The 22481-nt window shown below is 42.5% G+C and overlaps 1 protein-coding gene across 1 annotated transcript in view; it reads right to left on the reverse strand.

Moving 5' to 3' along the window:
* Positions 1 to 3897: 3897 nt before the first annotated feature.
* The window catches only part of LOC117560258 (solute carrier family 43 member 3-like), a 30623-nt gene continuing 12039 nt past the window's right edge, over positions 3898 to 22481 (reverse strand). The window contains exons 3-12 of the mRNA XM_034237113.1: positions 20214 to 20260; positions 20060 to 20136; positions 19850 to 19942; positions 19613 to 19752; positions 19367 to 19533; positions 12726 to 12866; positions 8515 to 8631; positions 8004 to 8190; positions 7758 to 7881; positions 3898 to 4806 (exon numbers count right to left, since the gene is read on the reverse strand). Coding sequence (XP_034093004.1) covers positions 4675 to 4806; positions 7758 to 7881; positions 8004 to 8190; positions 8515 to 8631; positions 12726 to 12866; positions 19367 to 19533; positions 19613 to 19752; positions 19850 to 19942; positions 20060 to 20136; positions 20214 to 20260 — 1225 coding nt within the window. The 3' untranslated portion in view covers positions 3898 to 4674. The remainder of the gene's footprint in view (positions 4807 to 7757; positions 7882 to 8003; positions 8191 to 8514; positions 8632 to 12725; positions 12867 to 19366; positions 19534 to 19612; positions 19753 to 19849; positions 19943 to 20059; positions 20137 to 20213; positions 20261 to 22481) is intronic.

Raw genomic sequence — 22481 nt, forward strand, 5'->3', positions numbered from 1 at the left:
GGAGGAGCGGCTCAACTCCGAGTCCCTCCCTGATGACCGAACTTCTCACCTTATCCCTAAGGGAGACACCAGCCACCCTGCGGAGAAAACCCATCTCGGCCGCTTGTATCCGCTTATTTTCATTCGTTGTAGTATTTTTGATAGTATGATTTATTTCTCAAACTGATGGCACTTGTCCCTATAGTCTGTTTTAAATTGAAGTTGTCTGAGGTCCTTATCACCAGCTGCTCTTGCAGTAATAAGTAGTGTACCTTTCTTACTGTCCCAAATGTGCATGATGTAGTGACTGCTTTTCGCCTTTTTCTTTACTTAGTTATGTTTTCTGTATTTTTTATGTCTGTGTTATGTGTAAGAACGTGTAAAGTTGCTGCCTTATTGGCCAGGTCAGCATTGTAAATTAGATTGTTTCATTCGGTTAAATAAATAAATAAATAAATAAAAAAAATTAGATTTCAGATTCTCCCGCGTACCACTAGCGGGAGCTGGCGTACCACCAGTGGTACGCGTACCACAGGTTGAGAACCACTGAGAAGGAGGGTTCCTGTAGCTCAACTACATACAATTTCCTTTCTAAATATTCATATTTATATTCTTAAAGTTAAGGTAATGAACAATAAAAACATCCGAATACAATTGAATGTTGATAACATTTCATATTTGCCATCAGGGAAACAACTTAAAACATTTATTTTAAATATCCAGTTGTTTGGGACAGGAATGTTGTTTGTTTCTGCCAATTCTAATGCTAGCGTTTCTTTGGAGTGAGACCATAAATCATTAGCTGCTGCTTTTGTTCTACAAGCTTCATCTATATGTCCTTTTTGAGGCCCCGTTTTGCTGCTGCGCTACAGTTTTTACGTGCTTTGCCTCCTATTTTTAAAGTAACCTTAGCAGGGCTGACTAATCAATATTTCTGTCTTTTGCCACTGATCTGTGGATTTTCCACTCTTAACATTAATGTCTGCTCTCGCCATCCCTTTAAGGGCGGTTGAGCATTGGAGGAATGTTACTGAGTACATTTACTATGTGAGTACAATTTTGAGGTACTTCTATCTTCTGCTACTTTTTACTTTTACTATACTACATCTCGGAGGGAAAGATTGCACTTTTTACTCGTTACTTGACAGATTTGGATTATTATTACAATGAGGTATTATTCATGTCTTATCATACTGCCCATCTGTATAGCAGGGCTCGACATTATAAATGGCCCGCTGGCCCGGAAGCACTATGTAGACACCCCGGGCCAGCACAACGTAATTTCCACTTGCCCGCTCGGGCCACTAAAAATATTGCTTTAAAAAAATTGTCCTGTGGTATTGGTATTTTGACTAGCAATTTAGTTAAATTGTTTCGTTTTATTAACGCTACAACATAACGTTCCGTGAGGCGCTTGTCGTTGTTGGGTGAAAAGCAAACAGCTGTTTGCTGCGGAGCGCAGCGCGAGCAGGCTCCCGTGAGCGGGAGCGCGCTCCTTCACTACAGACTATCGCGCCACCTAATCATTCGCCAAAATGTTTTTGATACCAGCGGTAACCGGCCAAGCGCCGTGCAAAAAACTATCTTCAAATAAAAGAAAGTCACCGGAGGAGTTAAAGGTGAGTGACAGGGAGTATGAGAAGAAGAGGGAGAGAAAGTTTCAGCCAGCTTGATCGATGGAGTTGGCTTCTATGGAGTGGTGCAGTGAGGCGTCCTAAAACCCTTTTATAATCTATCGATTAGATGTATGATTTGAAAATTATAAAAGTAGGGTAGACATGTGGAGATTGTCCGGCTGAACAAAACGTGCATTTATCAAACAGGTTTGTTTTCCACAGACCTTATTTCCAGCTATTTTCCAAAACCCTGTGGAGAAATCCCATTGCTTTTTGTCGAGGGAACCAGCAGCTTACTTCCTGGTTTTAGGATGCGTCACTGGCTGCACCTCTCAATATGATGCCAATATAAACAAGGTCTTCTGTCGGCTCTGTACATCAATGCCGACCTATGCTGACAAGTAAGTTCTTATTATTACAGACACATGCATTTCCTAACATTCTGTCTATATGCTGTAAAATGTATTATCTCTTCGATTTACACACGGCATCTATTGCACGTCTGTCCGTCCTGGGAGAGGGATCCCTCCTCTGTTGCTCTCCCTGAGGTTTCTCCCATTTTTTCCCCTTAAACTGTGGGTTTTCTCTGGAAGTTTTTCCTTGTACGATGTGAGGGACTAAGGATAGAGGGTGTCGTTTTTCTCATACTGATATTCTGAACAATCTGTGCTGTTGTATTTGCTGTAAAGTGTCTCTACTGTAGGCTATTTTTATTATATGTACAGCACTTTGGCTCGACCAAAAATCGTTTATAAATGTGCTATATCCTCCTGGGACCCAGCCCATTGAAAATGTCCACTGTAGTGGACATTTTGTTAACATGCATCTCCTTTTACTCTTTTGAGCTACTCTATCAATCCCTGATGTACTGTACAGAGGACATCCTGGTCTTTCCAGTGATATGTCATTGGTTAAAATTGAATGCTGGGAAGTTCCTCTTTCTTTTCATCCAAAATGGCTGGCATACGAAAAACAAAATTTTATAGAAGCAGGAGAAGTCAAATATTGTTGAATAATTGTCATTTTTACCATTAAAATCATATATATTCTTGTTTATTAACATGTGAGGAACTATATAATTAGTTCTGAAAGCAATTAAATAATTCAAGTTTTCAAATAACAGCCCTTTTATAAATGTCCATTCTAGTGGATGTTAGGACTATCTTCATGGACTTTATGACTCAATATTGTTGCAGGAGACGGAACTGAAGCAGACATTTTCTGTACCAGATAGTTCAGGGAGATTAAGATTTTGAGCTCTCAGATGATGAGAGAGATGAGGATTTCACATCTGGGATAGAAGAGGGTCAAGAAGAAGGGGGGGAAAGATGCAGGATGCTCCATGAGCGCACAGATACAGACAGAGAGACAGATAGGGACGAGTTGGAAAGACATGGCCCCCTGTGGGCCAAGAGTAGCACGTATGTCTTATTGTTGTTTTTATTTTAAGTGGAGCCATGACAAATGAGAGTTGCCTCAGGAACGCAAGCTTTGTTTCTGTGAGCATGGTCAAATCCATAAAACTAGTCAAGATGACCCTACAGCCCGTGCTGACTGGAGTCCAATGAGGTACTTTCCCACTACATTGACTACAAAGTCTTTGAAGATCTGGAAAGATTCACCAAAAAACAAGCTAGTTTTGTATTGACCAAATAAACAGCAATGTTCAGTTCAATTACTTATTCATGTTTTAAATAAAGGTGAATGTATTATTGTATTAATATCACTCTATAACCATAATACGTTACATAGTCCATCTGTTAATTTTGGCTGTCTTTTCAAACTAATATGGTCCCGACGTCCTCTACAGTGGACATACTGTAACATTTTAAAATAAAATAAAATAAAAAAAGTCTAAATTGCAAGATGTTTTTTTAACCCTAAATAGGTAGGAAATCACACAAAAAAGGAAATATGAAGACACTTTTTTTCCTCGGGTCCCAGGAGGATATAAATAAAACTTGATTTGAAGTGAAGAGTAGACAATATAAAGTTATTGGCTATAGGGAAATGTCCCAGCAGTTTAGGATAATGAAGGTTCTAATCAAATCTATTACATAGCCATTACATGTCTAACTCCTAATGACAGGAAGGCAGAAAGTGCATTATACAAATAATAATACTCATAATAATAGCAGACATGTTTTAACAATGACCACAATATCATTATTTTAATAAACCAAATATGAACAATTGAGGAAAATGAGGAAGAACTGATGATTCAAATGTTGTAGTAATGTAGTTAGTGCATAAATTACTATTGCAACAAATGTGTTAATTTTCTTCATTATAAGTCGATTTTTTTTTTTGGACAAATGCTCCGGGCCAGTGGTTACGATGGTGGGGCCAGTGATAATACAATTCCACCGGCCTGGAGGGCCAGTGGCATTTTACCCTTAATGTCTACCCCTGTATAGTGTGTATACTTTTACTTTAAGTATATTTTTTAAACTAATACCACTTTTACTCAAGCTAAATGTAGGATTTAACATAGTAATATTGCTACTTTTACCAAAGTAATATATCTTAATAATTAATTCACCACTGATGTCAATACCTGATTTGTTCTAGGTTTCCTGGCATGATAGCTTTTCTACAATGATACATCACCTGTAGTTCTGTAATGTGACTTTGAAATACAATTTTTTAATCAAATAGAGTTCAGACTTATTTTTAGCTGAATTCATGACATGGTTTTATATGTTGGCACATCACCAAAATGGATAATAAACATTTTTCATGAACAACTTCTAATACAATCATCCTTGTGTCAAACCTTTGTGCCAAAGTGTTAAATATTCCCTCAAGACTTTCCAAAAGTCATGTTAACGATTAATAAGACAGATGTAATGTCATAGTGACCTTGACATTTTACACCAAATATCCAGCCAGTTAATGGTTGACTCCAAATGGATGTTTGTGCCAAATAAAAAAATACTAACTTCCTGAGATACGGACAGACATTTGTGCAATTTTCAACATAACAAACTAAAACAAGCAAAGACAGTGCTTTTGCGTGGATGAAACCGTGCATACACATTTTTCCTTTTATATTCACAATTTGGTGCACCTGATAATGTCAACACTTTGTAGACCCATGACCATTTGCCTCTTTGGTCTTTCTCTGTTTAGCCAGCTTTTTGCAGTAGAGGCTGACGTGGACAGGGTGAATAAAAGTGAGCAGAGACAACACGGTGAGACCTACATTTACCTGAGAGAATGAGAGAAAAGAAATGAGAGGGAGAGGGGGGTAAAAGAGTCATATACTCGATTACATGACTGCTCAGGTTTACAGTTCAGGTAAAACACAACATAGATGTTAGATAATAGTTGATAAAAACATGTGAATGCTATAGATCAGACTCTTTAGTGTTGAATTGTGTAAAAAAGTCCATTATACAGTTTTTGTTCATCTTCATTGTCTTGATGACTCACTGGTGCCATCATAACTCCTCTCCAAACACCAATAATATAAAGACATATCGCCCAACCTCCTGCGATAAATAAGGGAGTGAAGCTCAAAGACATTATTTTGTAGGCAGACCTAAAGTCAGCTCCCTGGCCTAAAATAAAGGCAAGAGCTGGGTCTGGAACCATGGCTGCGGGGGCCGGAATTGAAGCCAGAATCATGGCTGTAAGGTCCGGTTCTGGAGCCGGAAACATGGCTGTAAGGTCCGGTTCTGGAGCCGGAAACATGACTGAATGGGCCGGCTCTGGAGCCGGAATTGAAGCCAGAATCATGGCTGTAAGGTCCGGTTCTGAAGCCGGAAACATGGCTGTAAGGTCCGGTTCTGGAGCCGGAAACATGGCTGTAAGGTCCGGTTCTGGAGCCGGAAACATGGCTGTAAGGTCCGGTTCTGGAGCCGGAAACATGGCTGTAAGGTCCGGTTCTGGAGCCGGAAACATGGCTGTATGGGCCGGCTCTGGAGCCGAATCCATGGCTGCCGGGACCGGTTCTGGAGCAAGGACCATGGCTGCTGGGGCCAGAACTGGGTCTGTAACCATGGCTGCTGGGGGCTGAACTAGTTCTGGAACTGGCCTTTTGGGCTCGTGCTGCTAACCTGGCCTTGCGACTCCTCTTAGGAGCCGTTTGGAGGCTCCGTGGACCTCCGAAAGCCAGACGAGTACCAGCGAATGGCTCCTGGACTGTAGTAAACACTGGGTGAGAAGCAGGGGCTGACGCCAGACGGACCACACCGATGCGTGTGGTATCAAAAAGGGAATCTGGAGACCTGGGTCTATCAGGATCGGGAAAACAAACCGTGAGGTAATCCAAAAGCCAGGGCGGTAAGAATTTAACCAAATCTTGATTCCTCAGCGTAAGGTGGACTGCATCTGCCAGAGCAGCATCTCGTTGCTGAACCCTGACGGCTCCTATCCATCGATGAGCACAGTCAGACAAAGAAAAGGTATAATCCACTAGTTCCTGCTCAAACGGATCTGCTGGGCCCATATCGTGGTTGGTTCGTTCTGTTACGGTGAGTGAAGCAGGCAGGACCCAAATGCAGAAAAAACTGAAAATACCTTTATTTCAAGGATATGGCACACGGAAAATCAGAACACTCCCCGGTGAACACAGTCACAGACAAACGACGAACCAACACTGAACACAGGGAGAGACAAGACTAAATACAGGGAGGGGTAATCACAAAACGAGAAACAGCCGGGCAGGGGAGGAGAAACACCAGGGCCACAGGTGAACACAATCAGACAACTAGACACACCAGGGAAACTAACGACAGGAGGAAAAACACAGGGAAAAGGACCAGACAATATAACAAGAGGAAAACATGACAGGGAGAACAGCAAAACACCCAAAACAAGACATACAAAACGTGACATAACACAATAATCGTAACAGTGTCGTCCTGTTCGTGCCCGCCCATCTAGAGGCGGAGCCTCAAGAAGGTATAAAGGCTTGCCCAGCTGGAAGGTTCAGTCTCTGATTCTGATCCTGGCCTGCTGCAGCAACCTCAGCCTACCGCCTGTGTACCCTCCAACATGCCTACAGCACACTTCCACACACTGCTGACACTACTGACCACACTGACCACACTGCTGACACTACTGACAGTCTTATTCTTACGTACACAATACCTCTGAGGAATTGTGTACGTAAGAATAAGACTGGCAGTAGTGTCAGCAGTGTTCAGATGTCTTCCCTGTCTGGAGGTTGAAGTCTCAGAGAAGTACAGTGGGAGGGCCAGTTTCAGGGATGTGTGAGAGGAGATTATCTAATTCCTCCAAGAAGTCCCCCAAGGCGCCTGGTGGACGGTAGAGAACAACAATGGCTAATTGTATAGGATGGGTTACTGTAACGGCATGGAATTCAAAGGTGGAAGGAGTGAAGTTAGGTAGCTTGAAGAGGGAAAAGCTCCATTTGGGAGAGAGCAGGAGACCAGTGCCACCTCCTCTGCCAGTGGGTCTGGGTGTATGGGAGAAGGAATATGCTGTGGAGAGAGCTGCTGGGGTGGATGTGTTGGATGGTGTAATCCAGGTCTCAGTGAGAGCAAGGAAATCCAGAGACTGCAGGGAGGCGTAGCCAGAGATGAAGTCAGCCTTAGGAACAGCTGACTGGCAATTCCACAGGCCACCTGTAACTAGATGTTGGATCTCAGTGGAGCATGTGGGATAGATGAGAGCAGGCCGGTTACAACGATTAGGAGATACACGGGGCCAGTAATAATTGCGAGAGGACACATGAACAGGAATGGAGAAAATACACAGGTCCAACTTCTTGATAAAGCCCTGACACTAAATGCAATTATTGTAAATGCCCAAGGGCAGCACATCTCAAATGGAGGTTCTAGTACCCCCTAGGGATGCTTTGGAGTAGTGCAGGGGGTATGTAATTGCTTTAAAATGTTGATTTAAAAAATGTCATGCTTAAGCCAATAACAATAATACTTGAAACAAATTATAATATTTTTGTTTACAATGCATTCCTATTGGACACTACCCACAGTTGCAGAGTAGAGAATACTGTTTATCCTTAATATGATTTTGACACTTTATTTGATAAGAAATCTTTTGAATCATTTCAATTTGGCTAGGTGTAAACATTTTACTGTGGTCTTTCAGACCTAAATCCCATTTATTTTGTACTTTACTGGGACTATCAGTAAGGCTAATCACAGTGTTACAAACCCTCTGAACACTTACATAGAGCGGATCACCCTGCAGCTGGTGTTGGATGACATATTGAATTGGAAACTGGAGAAACAGCACCACAGATGATAATGTCATCACCAACCCTGACAGCTTCCCAAAATGTTGCATTGGGAAGCTGTATGAGAGAGGAGACAATAACAGAAGATAGAGATCAACTTCAGATAAGAAGGACTTTTTCAAATTAATGTGGATTTTACTCTAAAGTGTGTTGGAATTGAGGAGGATGTGGGAACGTACGCAGTGCTGATAAAGGCTTGGTGTCCTGCGTAAAAGAAGGCGCTATTGACAACCTGCAGGATGAAGGTGAGGTACTGCAGGGGGAGGACAGGACAGGTGAAACACACACAGAAGAGGAAACACTGCACAGAGTTCAGGGAGAGGGCGAGAGGGAGGGAACTCAGGTCTGCTTCTCGCTTTGTCTCTCCTGAAAAACAGATGGAAGACGATGATGGATAACGGATCGATGAAGTCTGTGAAGGAACAACCAATAGCAAGACGAGGCAGGCAAATGTGAAACGTGTCAGAAGTCTCTATTAAAAAGTCACGTGATCGCACACTTAAATCACTGGTCATTGAGTGTAAACCACATACACATGCATATCTAGAGGTAAAATAAACTGCTCAACATTTTAAATTAGACTTCTTGTTTCTGAACCTCTCAAACACACCAACCAGGGACATATTGCCCCAACATTTAGTCAGAAAAAAGCATTTCTCCACAGTTGTTTTTATGAAAAATCTGACTTACCTTGAGTTAAAGGCTTGTGAGGCTTGTGCTTGTGTCTGTCCATGATGAGGCCGTTCAAGGGTGAAAGCAGCACTGCGCAAAGCTGGGTAATGGCAAAGACATTGGTGTAGTGACTCACTGGAGGGGTGGAAGGAAAGAGAACACTTAGCTTTGAGGAGGAAACCCTTTTGGTAAAGAATAAAAATGGTAACGGTGCTTTAATAATTATGTTGTGTTTTATACAGCATCAGCTAAGAAATAGGCTATGTCTATATTACTTATGTTTGTTGTTTAAAAGCATAATCTGCTTTCATTTTAAATCAACCTTGGTTAACCAAGCTCCAACATCCAAGACTTATGAGAATGTATTTTAAATTCCCATTGACACTCAAACACACAAAGGGAGGTCAACGAAAGGAAAGTTAAAGGAAGAAAATAGTTCAAAATCGATGCAGCAGAAATTGCAATACCTACAATGAAACGAGGGGTTACGTATGGTAACCCTTGTTATATAAACACAGGCGGAGCTCTCTACTGGACTCTATGGGTAGTCCCCTCGATCCTATCATGCGCAAGCATTCATCCACTGAGACTTTCTAGACGTAGCCGGCCCCTGGGCGGGCCTACCTGAATGCGTGCGCATCTCAACGCATAAAAGGAGGCATCGCTTCCTTACTGTCATCCTTTACTTCTCTTCAGCAAGCAGCATAGACAGACAGGGCCCCTGAGTAGAGGGCTCCGCCTATGTTTATATAACAAGGGTTACCATACGTAACCCCTCGTTATATCTCTCACAGGCTCCGTCCTCTACTGGACTCTATGGGTACAGTGGGCGGAGCCCCGATGTATACACGCACTGTCGTCCCACAACAACACTGTTCCATCTCACTGTTTCTGACCGGGTTTCTGGTTAACAGCCGCTGCACCTCACTCACCTCTCCCTCGGTCGTAACCGTGGAGAGAAAAGAGCACACCCTGACGCGCTTACCCCGCGGAGGTGTGCTATGACGTGGAGGACTCCCCCCTCCTGCCCTAAAGCAGGGGGAAAAGAGTCCTCCCGCCCCTATGGGCCCATGTGCACGTCACGTCAAAACGCAAATACTTTGTGTTTCGGAGCAATCTCGACATGAAAGTAAGCGTCCTTCAGGTCGATAGTTGTAAACCAATCGCCTGCCCTGGCTGAAACTGTTTTATAGTTAACATCCGGAATTTTCTGCGTGCAATGTGGAGATTCAGACTGCGAAGATCCAGAATGGGCCTGAATTCGCCTGTCTTTTTGGGAACCAGGAAGTACAGGGAATAATGCCCCCCCTCTCTGTCTTGCGTGCGCACAGCAGACACTGCCTGTTTTTGCACCAAGGCCTGAACTGCTCAGAGAAAACCTATCTCCCCTCGGGATGATACCTTTGCCTCTCTTATGCCTGTGAACGGAAGAGGGATGCTGCAAAACTGGAGTGAATAACCCAGTCTCAGCGTCCTGTCCATCCACTCCGTTAACACGCAGCTGCGCTTCCATTCCCCATAACACTGTATTAGGGGATGTGCAATCAGCTGTGGGGCCCCAGCAATAAAGCTGTGGAACTCTCTGGCGACCCGTCCCGCCGCAAAACTCCCCGCGAAGGGAAGCTCTGCCCATGGGGGGTCGACACAGAAAGGGCTGACTCTCTACTGAGGTCCTTGAACGCGTGCGCTCCGCCATGATGCTTTCACCCAAACAGTGAAATGCATCAAGCGGAGTTTTTACACTCTGCGTTAATTGTTTCCTAACCCTGCTACGCCAGCCATAATGTCCCTGTCCCGCACATGCGCACTAGCTGCCTCCTTTACTGGAGTTACAACCTGGGCAGCGAGTGGGGAAACTGTACTGTCAACATTACATGGCTGTGTGGGTGTGTGGAAAGAAAAGACACTCAGACTGGAATACAATTTATCTTTTTTATTTTGGAAAGAAGATCTTGCAACCAATGGGTCAAACAGGGAGGAGGCGGGATTCACCCTCGCGTCCTGGCCAGAGAAATCCCCTCTCTCCGCCGGGACGCTCCCTCCCGCTGCCAGTCAACTCCTGGAAGACGGAGCTCCCCACCCAGTACCCCTTCGCTGTGGCGGAACCGGAGCGGAGGCCGGAGCAGGAGCGGGGGCGGGGGCCTCCCGCCACCGCCATCTGCACCCCGAGCCTGAATATCTTATCCAGATACTCAAGCATCTCGCGGTCACGCGACAGCGGGGGCAGGGGCCTTCTCCCCTCTGCCCACCCGGCTGTCTGTGGAAGCAGATGGGCCGCTAGGCTTTCATCCAGTGGGGGCACACCGGGACACTCCGTGTCCGAGTGGCCCTCCACTCTGAGGATTCTAGCCCAAGTAGCCACCGGAGCCTTTGTTCTCAGTGGCTGCCGCCACGTGGCCTGCACACACCGCCAGATGTCTTGCAGGGGGGGTGAAACGAAGGCCGGCTGTGCTGGACAAGCCGGGCCGTAGAAGCCCTGACGCAGGCGGCTGACCGGCCTTCAACGGTGGGGGGAGCGGAGGACCGCCGGGAAGTCCTGTCGTGCAGAGCTGTGCTGTTGGCCTCCCTGACGGTCGCCGGAAATCCCAGACGACGAGGTGTCGTCATCGTCGTCATCCCTCTCCCCGACGCTCGGACCCGCTGAACACGAAGGGCACTCCCTCCTCGAGGTCCTCCATCTCCACCTTGTTGAGCTCTGGGTCCTCCACTGGCGAGACGTAGCAACCCTCGAACCGCGCCAGCCGTTGATGGTGGCCGGGGGCGAAGAATTAGCTGGCAGGCGCTACAGACTGCAAGCGGGCCCAGAAGGTTGGCCGCCGCGTGGTCGGACCCCAGGCACTCGATGCACCGACAGTGGGGGTCGTCACCCTCTATGGAGCCCGGACACGAAGGACAGGAGCGCTCCAATGGTGAGAACATTTTTTTCGTTGTTGTATATTTGTATCCGTCTCTCTTCACTCAGTTGTGTCTCACTGCCTTGCTGAAGAGAAAGGGATGACAGTAAGGAGTCGAGGCCTCCTTTTATGCGGTGAAATGCACACGCATTCAGGTAGGCCCGCCCGGCTACGTCTAGAAAGTCTCAGTGGATGAATACTTGCATGATAGGATCGAGGGGACTACCCATAGAGTCCAGTAGAGGGCGGAGCCTGTGAGAGATATAACCACCCCCTAGCAACAGCTCAGTGGGATATTCAGATGTGTTATGCTGGTAGAAGCTAATATAACCTAGATCCTAGGATCTACCCTCAAACAGAAATTAAAATCAAGCTAGAGCTCTGGTAAGATTTCTCTTTCTAACTGACCAACTCCATTTTAAAAATGTGTGACCTTTAGGCTCATCGCTAACGCTGCTGACTCAAGCGACATCACATCAGAGCAAACATTAGCACCTGCTCAGCACCAAACAGGAGATACGATTCTGTAAGCCTCTTATTTCCAGGGGAGCTGGTGGAGACCAAAAACAGAGCTAAAAGCAAAGTGAATACAGGACTTGCATTTGCCAGTCATAGGCAGCTACAATTAAATTATGTTGTTCTTTGGGATGTATCAATACATTATTCTTCTGCTCCAATGGTAAAAAATAGTCACTGCAGGTTTAATTCTAGATTATGTTAAAGAAATAATTGAAAAAAACATAATAACACAGGGCGGCACGTGCTTGTTTACAATAACGTAGATATAATAAAATGCAATGCAATTTGTATCTATTGAGGGCATTATAATCTATATCAGGATAAGTCGGAGTGTATTATGACAATCATACCATGGCTACTTTCCAAAGAAAAAAAAAACAAGGCTTATTTTATTGTCATTCATTTAAAGAGTTTCTGCCATGGTTGCATTCCTTTCAAAGGTGAGAGTTAACTGGTGTTGTAGCCTTAATCACGTTGCCATGGTATCAACTGCTATAGCAGTTTACTTTACCCCATGCACTAATTTAGAGCAGTGGCTAACCTGTTTACTTGGGTTACTTTTGAAGTTTCCCATTTTATGATTAATTGACATCTACTACCCAGAAAGAGTAGAACATATTCCAATGGCATGATGGCCAAATGTCAACTGTAGTGATGAGTGTAATAAACATTCACACTGCAACATCTTCATGACGAAAGTACAACATTTGGAATGGTTGTCTTGTGTCCTTGGTCTCTTGCTTTTTAATTTAAACATGGAGCAAGTGACACACAGAAAAATAGTCATAGAAATTGAATAATGTGATACTTCCTCACCCAAGGTTTGGTCATTATTGGCCAGCCGTGTGAGCATGGGGTTGACGAGGGACAGGTAGAGGAACTGACACAGGAGGCTGGTGACCACCCACAGCAGGTGCCACAGGAAGAGCCAGGACATCACACAGCTACGGAAACTAACTGGATGTAAGGAAATGGAAGAATGAAATAAAAAAATGTTATACTTCTGGAGGAAAACTGTAAATGTGGTTATTCTTGAACTAATATGTCATTATCATTTAAGGTCTTGAGTTACTTTGTAATGAAATGTTGCTGTGTATTTCATCCTTCACTGTCTTGTCTCCTAATCCTCTCGAGCTAGAGTTTACCTATAATTCCCAGAATTACTTTTGATTATTTTTTCCCAATTTATGTCACAGTCATTTAAATGCTCAAACTACGGACATACGTTTATTTAAAGTCAATGTGTTGACTTTTTGTTCACTGTGGGACACAAATCTGACGTCCTCTTCCCATTGCTCGTCATAATTAGGGGAGAGTGGGTCAAGATGAGCCAGTTGGTAACTAGGGTTGCAAAATTCCGGGAATTTTCAAAGATGGAAACTTTCCATAGGAATTAACGGGAATAAACTGGGAATTTTCTAAATTGAAGGTTGGCTCTTCATAGGGAACTTAAATGTAGTTGGGGAAAGTATATTTAAGCATAATCTTGACTAAAACAAACAGATGCCATTCAAGTACACTTGAATATCCATGCCATAGCACACTGCTTACTGTATGGCTATTGAGACCACACAAAGGTTCGCAACAGGCTCACAAATGTGAGAGTGGAAAAACTGGTTGGCATTCGGGCAAACCTAAGGCTCTTTGAGCCTGACACAGAGCCATCCTCAACAAGGCTGGACAGTGACACTGAAGAGGAAGACTCAGAGTTGGATGAGGAAGAGCCCATTGACTGAAAGGGTTTAGGAAAAATGCAGAGGATTGCTTGAAGGAAGATTTGCATGTTTAATGGGACTTTTTGGAGGGAGAAGGGCTCTTTTCATTTAAAGTGGACCTATCATGCTATATTTAAAAAATATATTGTAGGACCATACCTATATAAAACATGTCTGTGAAGTTTTTTTTTCAAAATACCAAACAGTTCACCCATTGTAGCCATGCCTCATATTGCTCAAACCCCTCTTTTGCAGCCCTGTTAGAGAAACGCAGATTTTGGGTCCTTAGCTTGAAAAAAATAAATAAGAGGAGGCGGATCAGAATTCTACCGGAGATAAAGTTAAAGGGGACCTATCATGCAAAATGCACTTTTGTACGTCTTTTATACATGAATATGTGTCCCTGGTGTGACAGGGAACTCACCAAGTGTCAGAAAATACAACTCTCTCTCTTTTCCTCCGTACCCAAATCTCTAAAAACGGGGCTGCAACGGATCTGATACAGACTGATACAGATTTGAAATTGTTCTGACGTCAGAAACGGGGTGCTCCGCCTATATGGGCAACTCTCCACCTATCAGGGGAATGAGAGGTTGCGTGGCATGGTAACAGCATGGAAACATGACGCTCGTGCCTCGCCCCCCTCCTTTGCAGGGGGGCGTGGTCAGCTGCAGCTCATTTGCCACAGAATCAGCCCTTGCAAAAACAGGGCTGGAATAGAGCAAATAGAGCGAAATGAGGCATGGCTAAAATGCATGATCTGTTTGGTATTTTGAAAAAAAAAACTTCACAGACATGTTTTATATAGGTATGGCCCTACAATATATTATTCAAATATAGCATGATAGGTCCACTTTAAATTTGGTTGTGATAAAACGCCTGGCTGGCGTCTATGTCACGTGATCTTCACATTTCACCCTGCAACAAAAAAAAAACATGGTCGAACTTCGTTTTATTCTCGGGGGAAAATGCCTATTTTAAAGTTAGTTTGGCCATTAAAATGCGTTTTGATGTCATTTGATGCGAGAAATATGAGTTGTTATTTCAGATTATGTGTGCAGTGGATGTACATGATCTTTAGTTTGCTAGTTATTATGAAGATTACTTCAGGAAATTGTGTCTATACAACATTTTCATTGTTACCAAGGTGGTTACTAGGGACGCTGCTATCGATATTATTTCTGTTATGTTGTGTAACTGTTTAATGGTGTTATCTTTATTGCTACCCCATTCCCTGTCAAAGTATAGTGTTGGTCCACAGCGCAAACGTATTAGTTTAACAAAATCCGCATCTAAAATGGTGGCATAGAAACGTTATTTTCCCTGTGCAATTCCAGTCTCACATCTCACATCACATCGTCATTAACAAATACCGGAAAGAGACCGAAAACACTTTATTCCGAGTGTTCTTGCTTTTCTCTTTGAAAGTCATCACATAACGGCATTGTAATACACGGTTCGGCTGCATTAAATATTACATATCTGCTGTAGTTCTCTATTTATAGAGCCTTGATGAGAAGACTTCTAGACAAACATGAGGAACTGCCGCCAACACTGGAAACGTGACGTGGATCATAAATATATCAGTAATTAAACAACATCTTACATTTCTTTTCACACAATACGTCTCCTTGCAGTATCAACACTAATTCGGCTGACTTTTATATTTGATCCAATTGGTAGATAGGCTGTATTTACACCATAAACGTGCACACCTGATATAAAGGGACACCTAGTGGTTAAAGCATGTTATTGAATTTCATTATTTTTATTATTAGATATTAATAGAATCCCTATAAAGTATGTTCATTACTAGTTATTCTCTACTAATAGTTAATTAAAGACTGTATATAATGACTATTTTGCACATCCCTTTCAAGATTTCAAGATTTTCTAAGGTTTATTGACATATTCACAAACGGTGTAGTTATGCAATGAATGTAAAACTTTGTGTATACCTCCAGCAATGTTAACTATGTTGAAGCACTTATTTTAACTGATATTATACATATGTATTATACTCTTATATAAGATGTATGTAGATAGTATAAGAAATATGACAATTTAATGGTGGAGGTACACACATATTGATAGATGTCTTGTAATGCACTGTTGAGGAACCTGCGACCCAAGTTTTTCATCTCCGGCCTTGTCAGGTATCAATCAATAAATAAAGAGCACAGAATTATTAAATATAAAACACAGAATTTGTTTGATTATACTAAATGATTTACAAATAAACACCACTGCATATTTACAACTATACACATGCTGATGTAACGCAAATGTTTCCAACTATTTGCAAAATGTGCCTCTGAACCTTGACAAGTGCATGTTTCAGGCTTATCAATTAACAACAGGAGGGGTCACAGACATAGACCTTAGCTGTCGTGTGGGTATAGCAATTTTCACCCATTTATTAATTATGTTTTAAATGAGTGTTTCCTATCCCCTAAACCTCCAGGGATGTACACAGTTTAATACTGGCAACTTCTTATTATGGGAAATATGAAAACGTCTTTTAAAACTACAATTCCCAGTAGAGACGTGCCATAGATAGAGAACATGTTGCGAAACACAATAGCCAGCATGTGTAGTTCTGGGGACGGGGTGGGGGAGGGGGGGACGCGGTGGACCCGTTCAAATCCAGTTTTGGACAGTCTGCCGTGGTTCCATCCCATTTCAAGTGCTGTTCGACGCTCTGCACACTCTCCAATCACAGAGCTTGAGGACTATCACGGGGTTTGTCAAGCGAAGCGGAGAGAATACTTACTTCCGGGTGTAATATTCTGTAAAGCAAATGAGCTGCTCCGACCCTCGGTCCTGACGGACTCCAACTTGTGTTTATTAATCAAACAAATAAATAAACACAAGGATAATTATGTGTTATTGTTGAGTAAATGGAGAATTGCACAGGGGGAAATAACGTATCTATTGTGGTGATTGACATTATTCACCCACGGATCTATGGGTTAGGGTATTGTTCTGCACGGACATTTTAGTGAGCCGGACTTCCTGTCTCCGCCGGTCTTCGCTTCCCGGGCATGAAGCTGTTTACATGTGTTTTGAGATGCTAAATAAAAGTCTAGCTTGTACCTTTGATACCCCGCCTCCGACTCCCATCTCTCAGCACCACACTATGCCACAATTTTAGATGCAGATTTTGTTAAACTAATACGTTTGTGCTGTGGACCAACACTATACATTGACGGGGAAGGGGGTAGCAATAAAGATAACACCATTTTCCACAACATAACAGAAATAATATCGATAGCAGCGTCCCTAGCAACCACCTTGGTAACAATGAAAACGTTGTATGGACACAATTTCCTGAAGTAATCTTCGTAATAACTAGCAAACTAAAGATCATTTACATCCACTGCACACATAATCTGAAATAACAACTCATAGTTCTCGCATAAAATGACATCAAAAGGCATTTTAATGGCCAAACTAACCTTAAAATAGGCATTTTCCACCGAGAATAAAACGAATGTCGGCCATGTTTTTTTTTTCTGCAGGGAGAAATGTGAAGATCACGTGACATAGACGCCAGCCATTGGAATGAATGGTGAAAAAAAACGTAGGGATCCTACAATTTCAGAGGCGTTTTTGTATAAATACTACGTCCTACGTTGTGGACCAACGTAGTTATTACACGTTTTTTTATGAGACTGGGTTGGCTGAGCCGCCGAATCCCTCGGAACATCATGAAAGCCATTTTCAACTCTTTGCTGGTGAAAGATAAACTAGGCTACTGGATGAAATAATATGACTGGTATAGGTGCGAAAATTAGACACTTTTTAAAAAAAATATTATGATAAAATATTTTTATATATTTATATAATTCTGCAAATATTACGATAAACTCACAGCTATTTCGCGGCCCGGCAGTAACACCTGGGAACCCCTGCTCTACAGTAGAGGTTAGCTCTGAGTGTTAGCGAGGCTTGCTAATGTAAACAAAGACGTCCAAAACACGTCAGGCATTGTTTCTGATTTCAGCAACTTTCTGTGGGTCCGCCGACGTCACCTCGGATGGACTCGTTGTACACCCGTTTTTAAAAGATTTGGGTACGGAGGAAAACAGAGAGGGTTTTATTTTCTGACGCTGTGTGAGTTTCCCTGAGTGAACATATTTATGTATAAAAGACATCACAAAGTGCATTTTGCATGATAGGTCCACTTTAACATTTTGAATGGGACTTTGTGGGGATTTTTGGATGGGGGGTGCATTTTTGTTCATTTTTTAATGAGTGGGGTTGGGGGGGGGATGAGTAATATTTAACTCAACATTCCTGTTTTCGTTCTTCAATGAAATAAATAATTGTTCAATAAAATAATTAAAACTTGTTATGTTCTACTTAAAAAAAAAAAAGTCATATTTTTTGTTTAATTTTGCATCGAATATTTCCAAAATTCCCCAGCTTGACTTCCGATGGAAACTTTCCGGAAATGTACCGGAATTGTTCCGCCCCTTTGCAACCCTATTGGTAACCCAACCCCTTTTATCTAGGGAACTGTGCACATTTGTTGTCCTGTGACCATATGGAAGCAACCATCATTTCTAGTTGGCTGTGATGGAGAGAAGCACATGGTAAAGTGGTAAATATGTTTTTTTCACACAAAAAAAACAAACATAATTACTGTTATGTTACCAAATATATCAAAATGTAAAAATGTTGGTTATTTAGCAAGGCGTAAAACCATGTGAATCATTAGTGGCATGAATGACTTAGCTGGACAGCTTTTTCCCCCCAAAAAGTGGCTAAATTGAGCCAGTGGTTCAGCCCCATGAGGCAGTTTAAAATGGTATTTCAATAGTTAAACAACTGATTTAAAAAAAAAAGTTTAAACATTGTAAAAACAATGAAGGAAAGCTTAGGTTAATTGGTCTTATGAAGATACATACAGTATCTTGATATAATTAATTATATTCTTTTAGGTCTAGATTGTTCAGTAATTTTAAGCCACTATCTTTCCTGCTGTATGCCTGAAACAACATCCATGGGAAGGCTGTAGCCCGCCTTCAATAAAACTACAGTTGAGGATTTTATTTGACAATGTGGTTAAAGTGATAGACGGATGAGAGAATAACCGGCACATGTGTTTAACTACCAGCTACATTTACAAGGATATCTTTTGATGGCTGTTAAGTTCATTCTGATTCTGATCTGGCTCCTTTATGTTTGTTTTACAGGCATTCATTTCCTCCACTCCTGATTTATAATTTTGACAAAGCAGGAGTCACTATAGTGCAGACTCCAAAGCAGGTACTGGCAAAGAAATTATTGTATATTTGTTTAACTTATGCTCAGGTTTAAACTTGAATGACAATTGGTCAATTTACTCCCAGATGGCTCAATTTACCACTTAATGGGAATCAACTTACCCCTTAGATGGGGCAAGTTAGGCCATAAGACCACAAGTCATATTTTCATTACCCTTTGTGACAGATGCTTTATCTTCATTTTGATTGACAGAAGACATCCTGAAATAAAGGTTGTCATTAGTCTTCTATCTAACATTTATAGAGGACAATATAAGTAAAATTGGCTCATCTAACCCCACTCTCCCCTATTGTTAACCCTAACCCTACTTACAAATACATTATAACAGCCAACGTAGCCAATTAGAGGGGGGGGGGAGGGACAGAAATGCATTCCACCGATGAAAACTGATAACCATTTAATTGGCTGATAACTGTCAAAAAAGGTGGGAACAAGGTTTGTTGATGATACCTTCCTCTTGCTTGGGCTCAACCAGTGGCTTTTTGAGTAGATGCAAAGCAGATGTCTCAGCCTCTGCTGTCTTATCATCTTTATTCCTCTTCACATCTAATTCCTGGTCTTCCTTGTCATTCTCTTTCTCCTCTATTCTTTCTCTTCTTGTGCTGGGGCAGCTGACCCTGTCAGAGCAAAGGGAGTGGGTAAAAAACAATTCAAATATCGCAACTAAATTCATCTGGATGGTGTTGTTTGAACTACCCGTAAGTGTATGTGTCCGGCAGCGGGTAGGGGATATGTCTTTTGGGCATTAATAAGAAAGTACGTAGGAGTTGGAATATGCTACAAAAGGTGAGGAAGAAAAAACACGAATGAAGAGACACTCCTTTTTCATGTAGCAGCTGTAGATAGAAAGACAAAAAAGAGAAAATTCACACTTCGCATTTGGTTATTGCATTGAAGAGCACAATGAAATGTTATTGAATTAGATTCCATTACCTTTATGATGAGAAAGACGGCAGCAGAGGAGTCATAGGCCCCGTTGTAGACGTTGATGATGGTGGAGCGATAGGTGTCAAACAGGTTTGCCACCTTAACAGATACATTAAATTTTATAACAGCAGATATCTGGTTCTTTGTCCTCCTAACACAGCAACATATTAACCATACCATGACAATACCACGTTTTTATGGCAGGTCGTGACAAACCTGGACATTGGTGATGTAAAGGGTTGTTCCAGCAATAACCAGACATGCAGTCGCAGGGTACAGCAACACCGACGTCTCTGAAGGAGAGACAGAGCAAAGAGTTATGCAGTGTACAGTAACTGCTCCTAAACTACAATGTGCAAAAACAACCTACCTGCCCTTGATAGTGTGATGAGTAGAGTGCCGGTGGTGTAAAAACATCTGCAGTAAGATAATGAATGTAATTATCAAATTCAACTAGTTTAGGTCACATTTTTGGTATTAAAATTGCCTACTTCAATCCTCTTGTTGTAAATTCAAAGGTCAAATCTAACCAGTAGTTAAGTGAATAGTTTGGCTGTTTTGAAGTGGCGTTGTAGGACATATTTATTCCATAGTCATTGTATCACCTACAGTATATGGTGGTCTGGAGAAGAAGACAAATAAGAAGAGCTGGGGATTCCAAACTAACTCTTTGAAAAAAAAACAAAGCCAATCGATAGCGCCAACAAACTAACCAATGGAGGCAGCGTCAGACCAGCAACTCCTGTGTTCTACGAGGTGAATTGACTGGTTTTGTCAAAGGAATCTTTTAAGAGAGCATAAGTAAGGGATGCAGTTCTTCATTCAGGTATGTTCAGGATGTCCTACAGCAAGATTAAGAGGTGGAAATGTTCTGAATATTCCATACACTTAAACTGATGTTGAACATTTTAAGTTGGGCCTTTTTTTAGTGCTCAGCTTCTGTACCGTAACTCCGTTCTGCTTCTCTAATCAGGGGGAGTACCATCCGCCATTTACTGCAGATAATACTGACTATGGATAAGTATCTCACACAACCCCACACATCTGAACTATCCATTTAAAATAATGTACAGGGTTAGCATCATATATGCTAACTGTGATGAAATGATTGGAGCAAAGAACCGGAACACAAGGAGCAAACATGGGAGAGCTTCAAACTGTTTTGAGTTTAGTTTCTTGCTAATTAGCAGATTCAGGTTATTATTGCGAAAATATAAATCAATTAAATTATAAATGGTAAAATTGCCTTTACCAAGTTGAACACTGAAGTGATTTACACAAAAATGTATCAATAATTAATTATAATTTAGTGCTTCTACAGGTTTTAAGAGGAAATATTAAGATGTCGTGTCTCTACTGTGATATGTTTAAATGCTTTAATGTTCAAAAATGTCTTTATTTTTCTCATACTTCCTGTGCTGCAGCACCTCTTTTCACCCTCTGTATGAAATCAGAGCCCAGACTGCTCTGATTGGTTAGCTGACTCTGTTGTGATTGGTCAACCGAGAGATGTGTCAGAAACATCCCACCCCTTAGCCTATCGATTACAATATGTTGGAGTGAGAACTTTGGGATTGTAGCCTTCGCAGACCATTTACATGCACAAAAGCTTTTATAACCAGGGCTGCACATAACTGCATGCGCACATGCGCACCCCCCGCCAAAAAAGAGCACCGGATCATTTGAAAAAAGGCCCATTTGCGCACCAATATTGAGAGAGAGAGAGAGCGAGAGAGAAAAGAGAAAAGAGAGAGAGAAAAGAGAGAAGAGAGAGATAGAAAAGAGAGAAGAGAGAGAGATATTTGCGAGTTGCATAAGAACTGGTAAGATAGCAGGGTTTCCAGATAGACTTAACTTAGGCGGGCCGCCCAGGTATATTAACGGCCGCCAAAGTATAATTCGCGATCCATTTAGGTTTAATTGTTTTAATCCGTCCGTGAGCACGACGGCATCTGCGATCCATCGCTCAACACCTCGCTATCGTATCGCGTGAAGGGTCTGTTCTATTTCGTCCCTACTGACCGCCAGAGGCGGTGCTTTAAGCACTGGATATGTCCATCGCGCGCATGCGCAGCTCGAGTACCAATAACAACAAAGTCACCTGTGACCCACGTGACACCGGCTATATCAGCCGGTGTCGTCAGAGGATCTGTTCCTTTCATCTTCTCGCTGCGCGAGGGTACCGTGGCTACATTTTTGTAGCCTACAGCGTTCAGGTTTGAACGTTTGATCTGAGGGATTTCTCTGCAAGCAGCTGGCCGCGTGCAGCTTCGTGACTGACAGTCGGAGCTACGGGTCGTTAACGCGTCCTCCAGGAGCTGTGGCCGGCTGTGCAGAGCCTCGACAGACAGGTTGGTGTCAGCTTGTTGCTGGTGATGGCTGTGTCCCCGCACCCTCTCCCAGCCAAGTTGTCCTGATTGCTGTCTTATTTTTTGTTTGGCTTAGACTTTCTGGTGACGACAGTGTTCCCGCTTCCTCTCCCATAAAGTTGCCCTTATGCTCTTTTGAAAGTTCTGCTTGTGGCTTGTGCCCGAGCTATCATTATCATTTGAGTCCCAGCTTTGGCTGTGTCCCTCATTCAATTTAGTATGGAAAGCCCAGAGTGTCATATTTTAAACCCGTTTTTCGTTTAGATGCA

Source organism: Gymnodraco acuticeps, unplaced genomic scaffold (assembly GCF_902827175.1).
Source record: "Gymnodraco acuticeps unplaced genomic scaffold, fGymAcu1.1, whole genome shotgun sequence".
In the NCBI taxonomy this organism is placed as follows: domain Eukaryota; kingdom Metazoa; phylum Chordata; class Actinopteri; order Perciformes; family Bathydraconidae; genus Gymnodraco; species Gymnodraco acuticeps.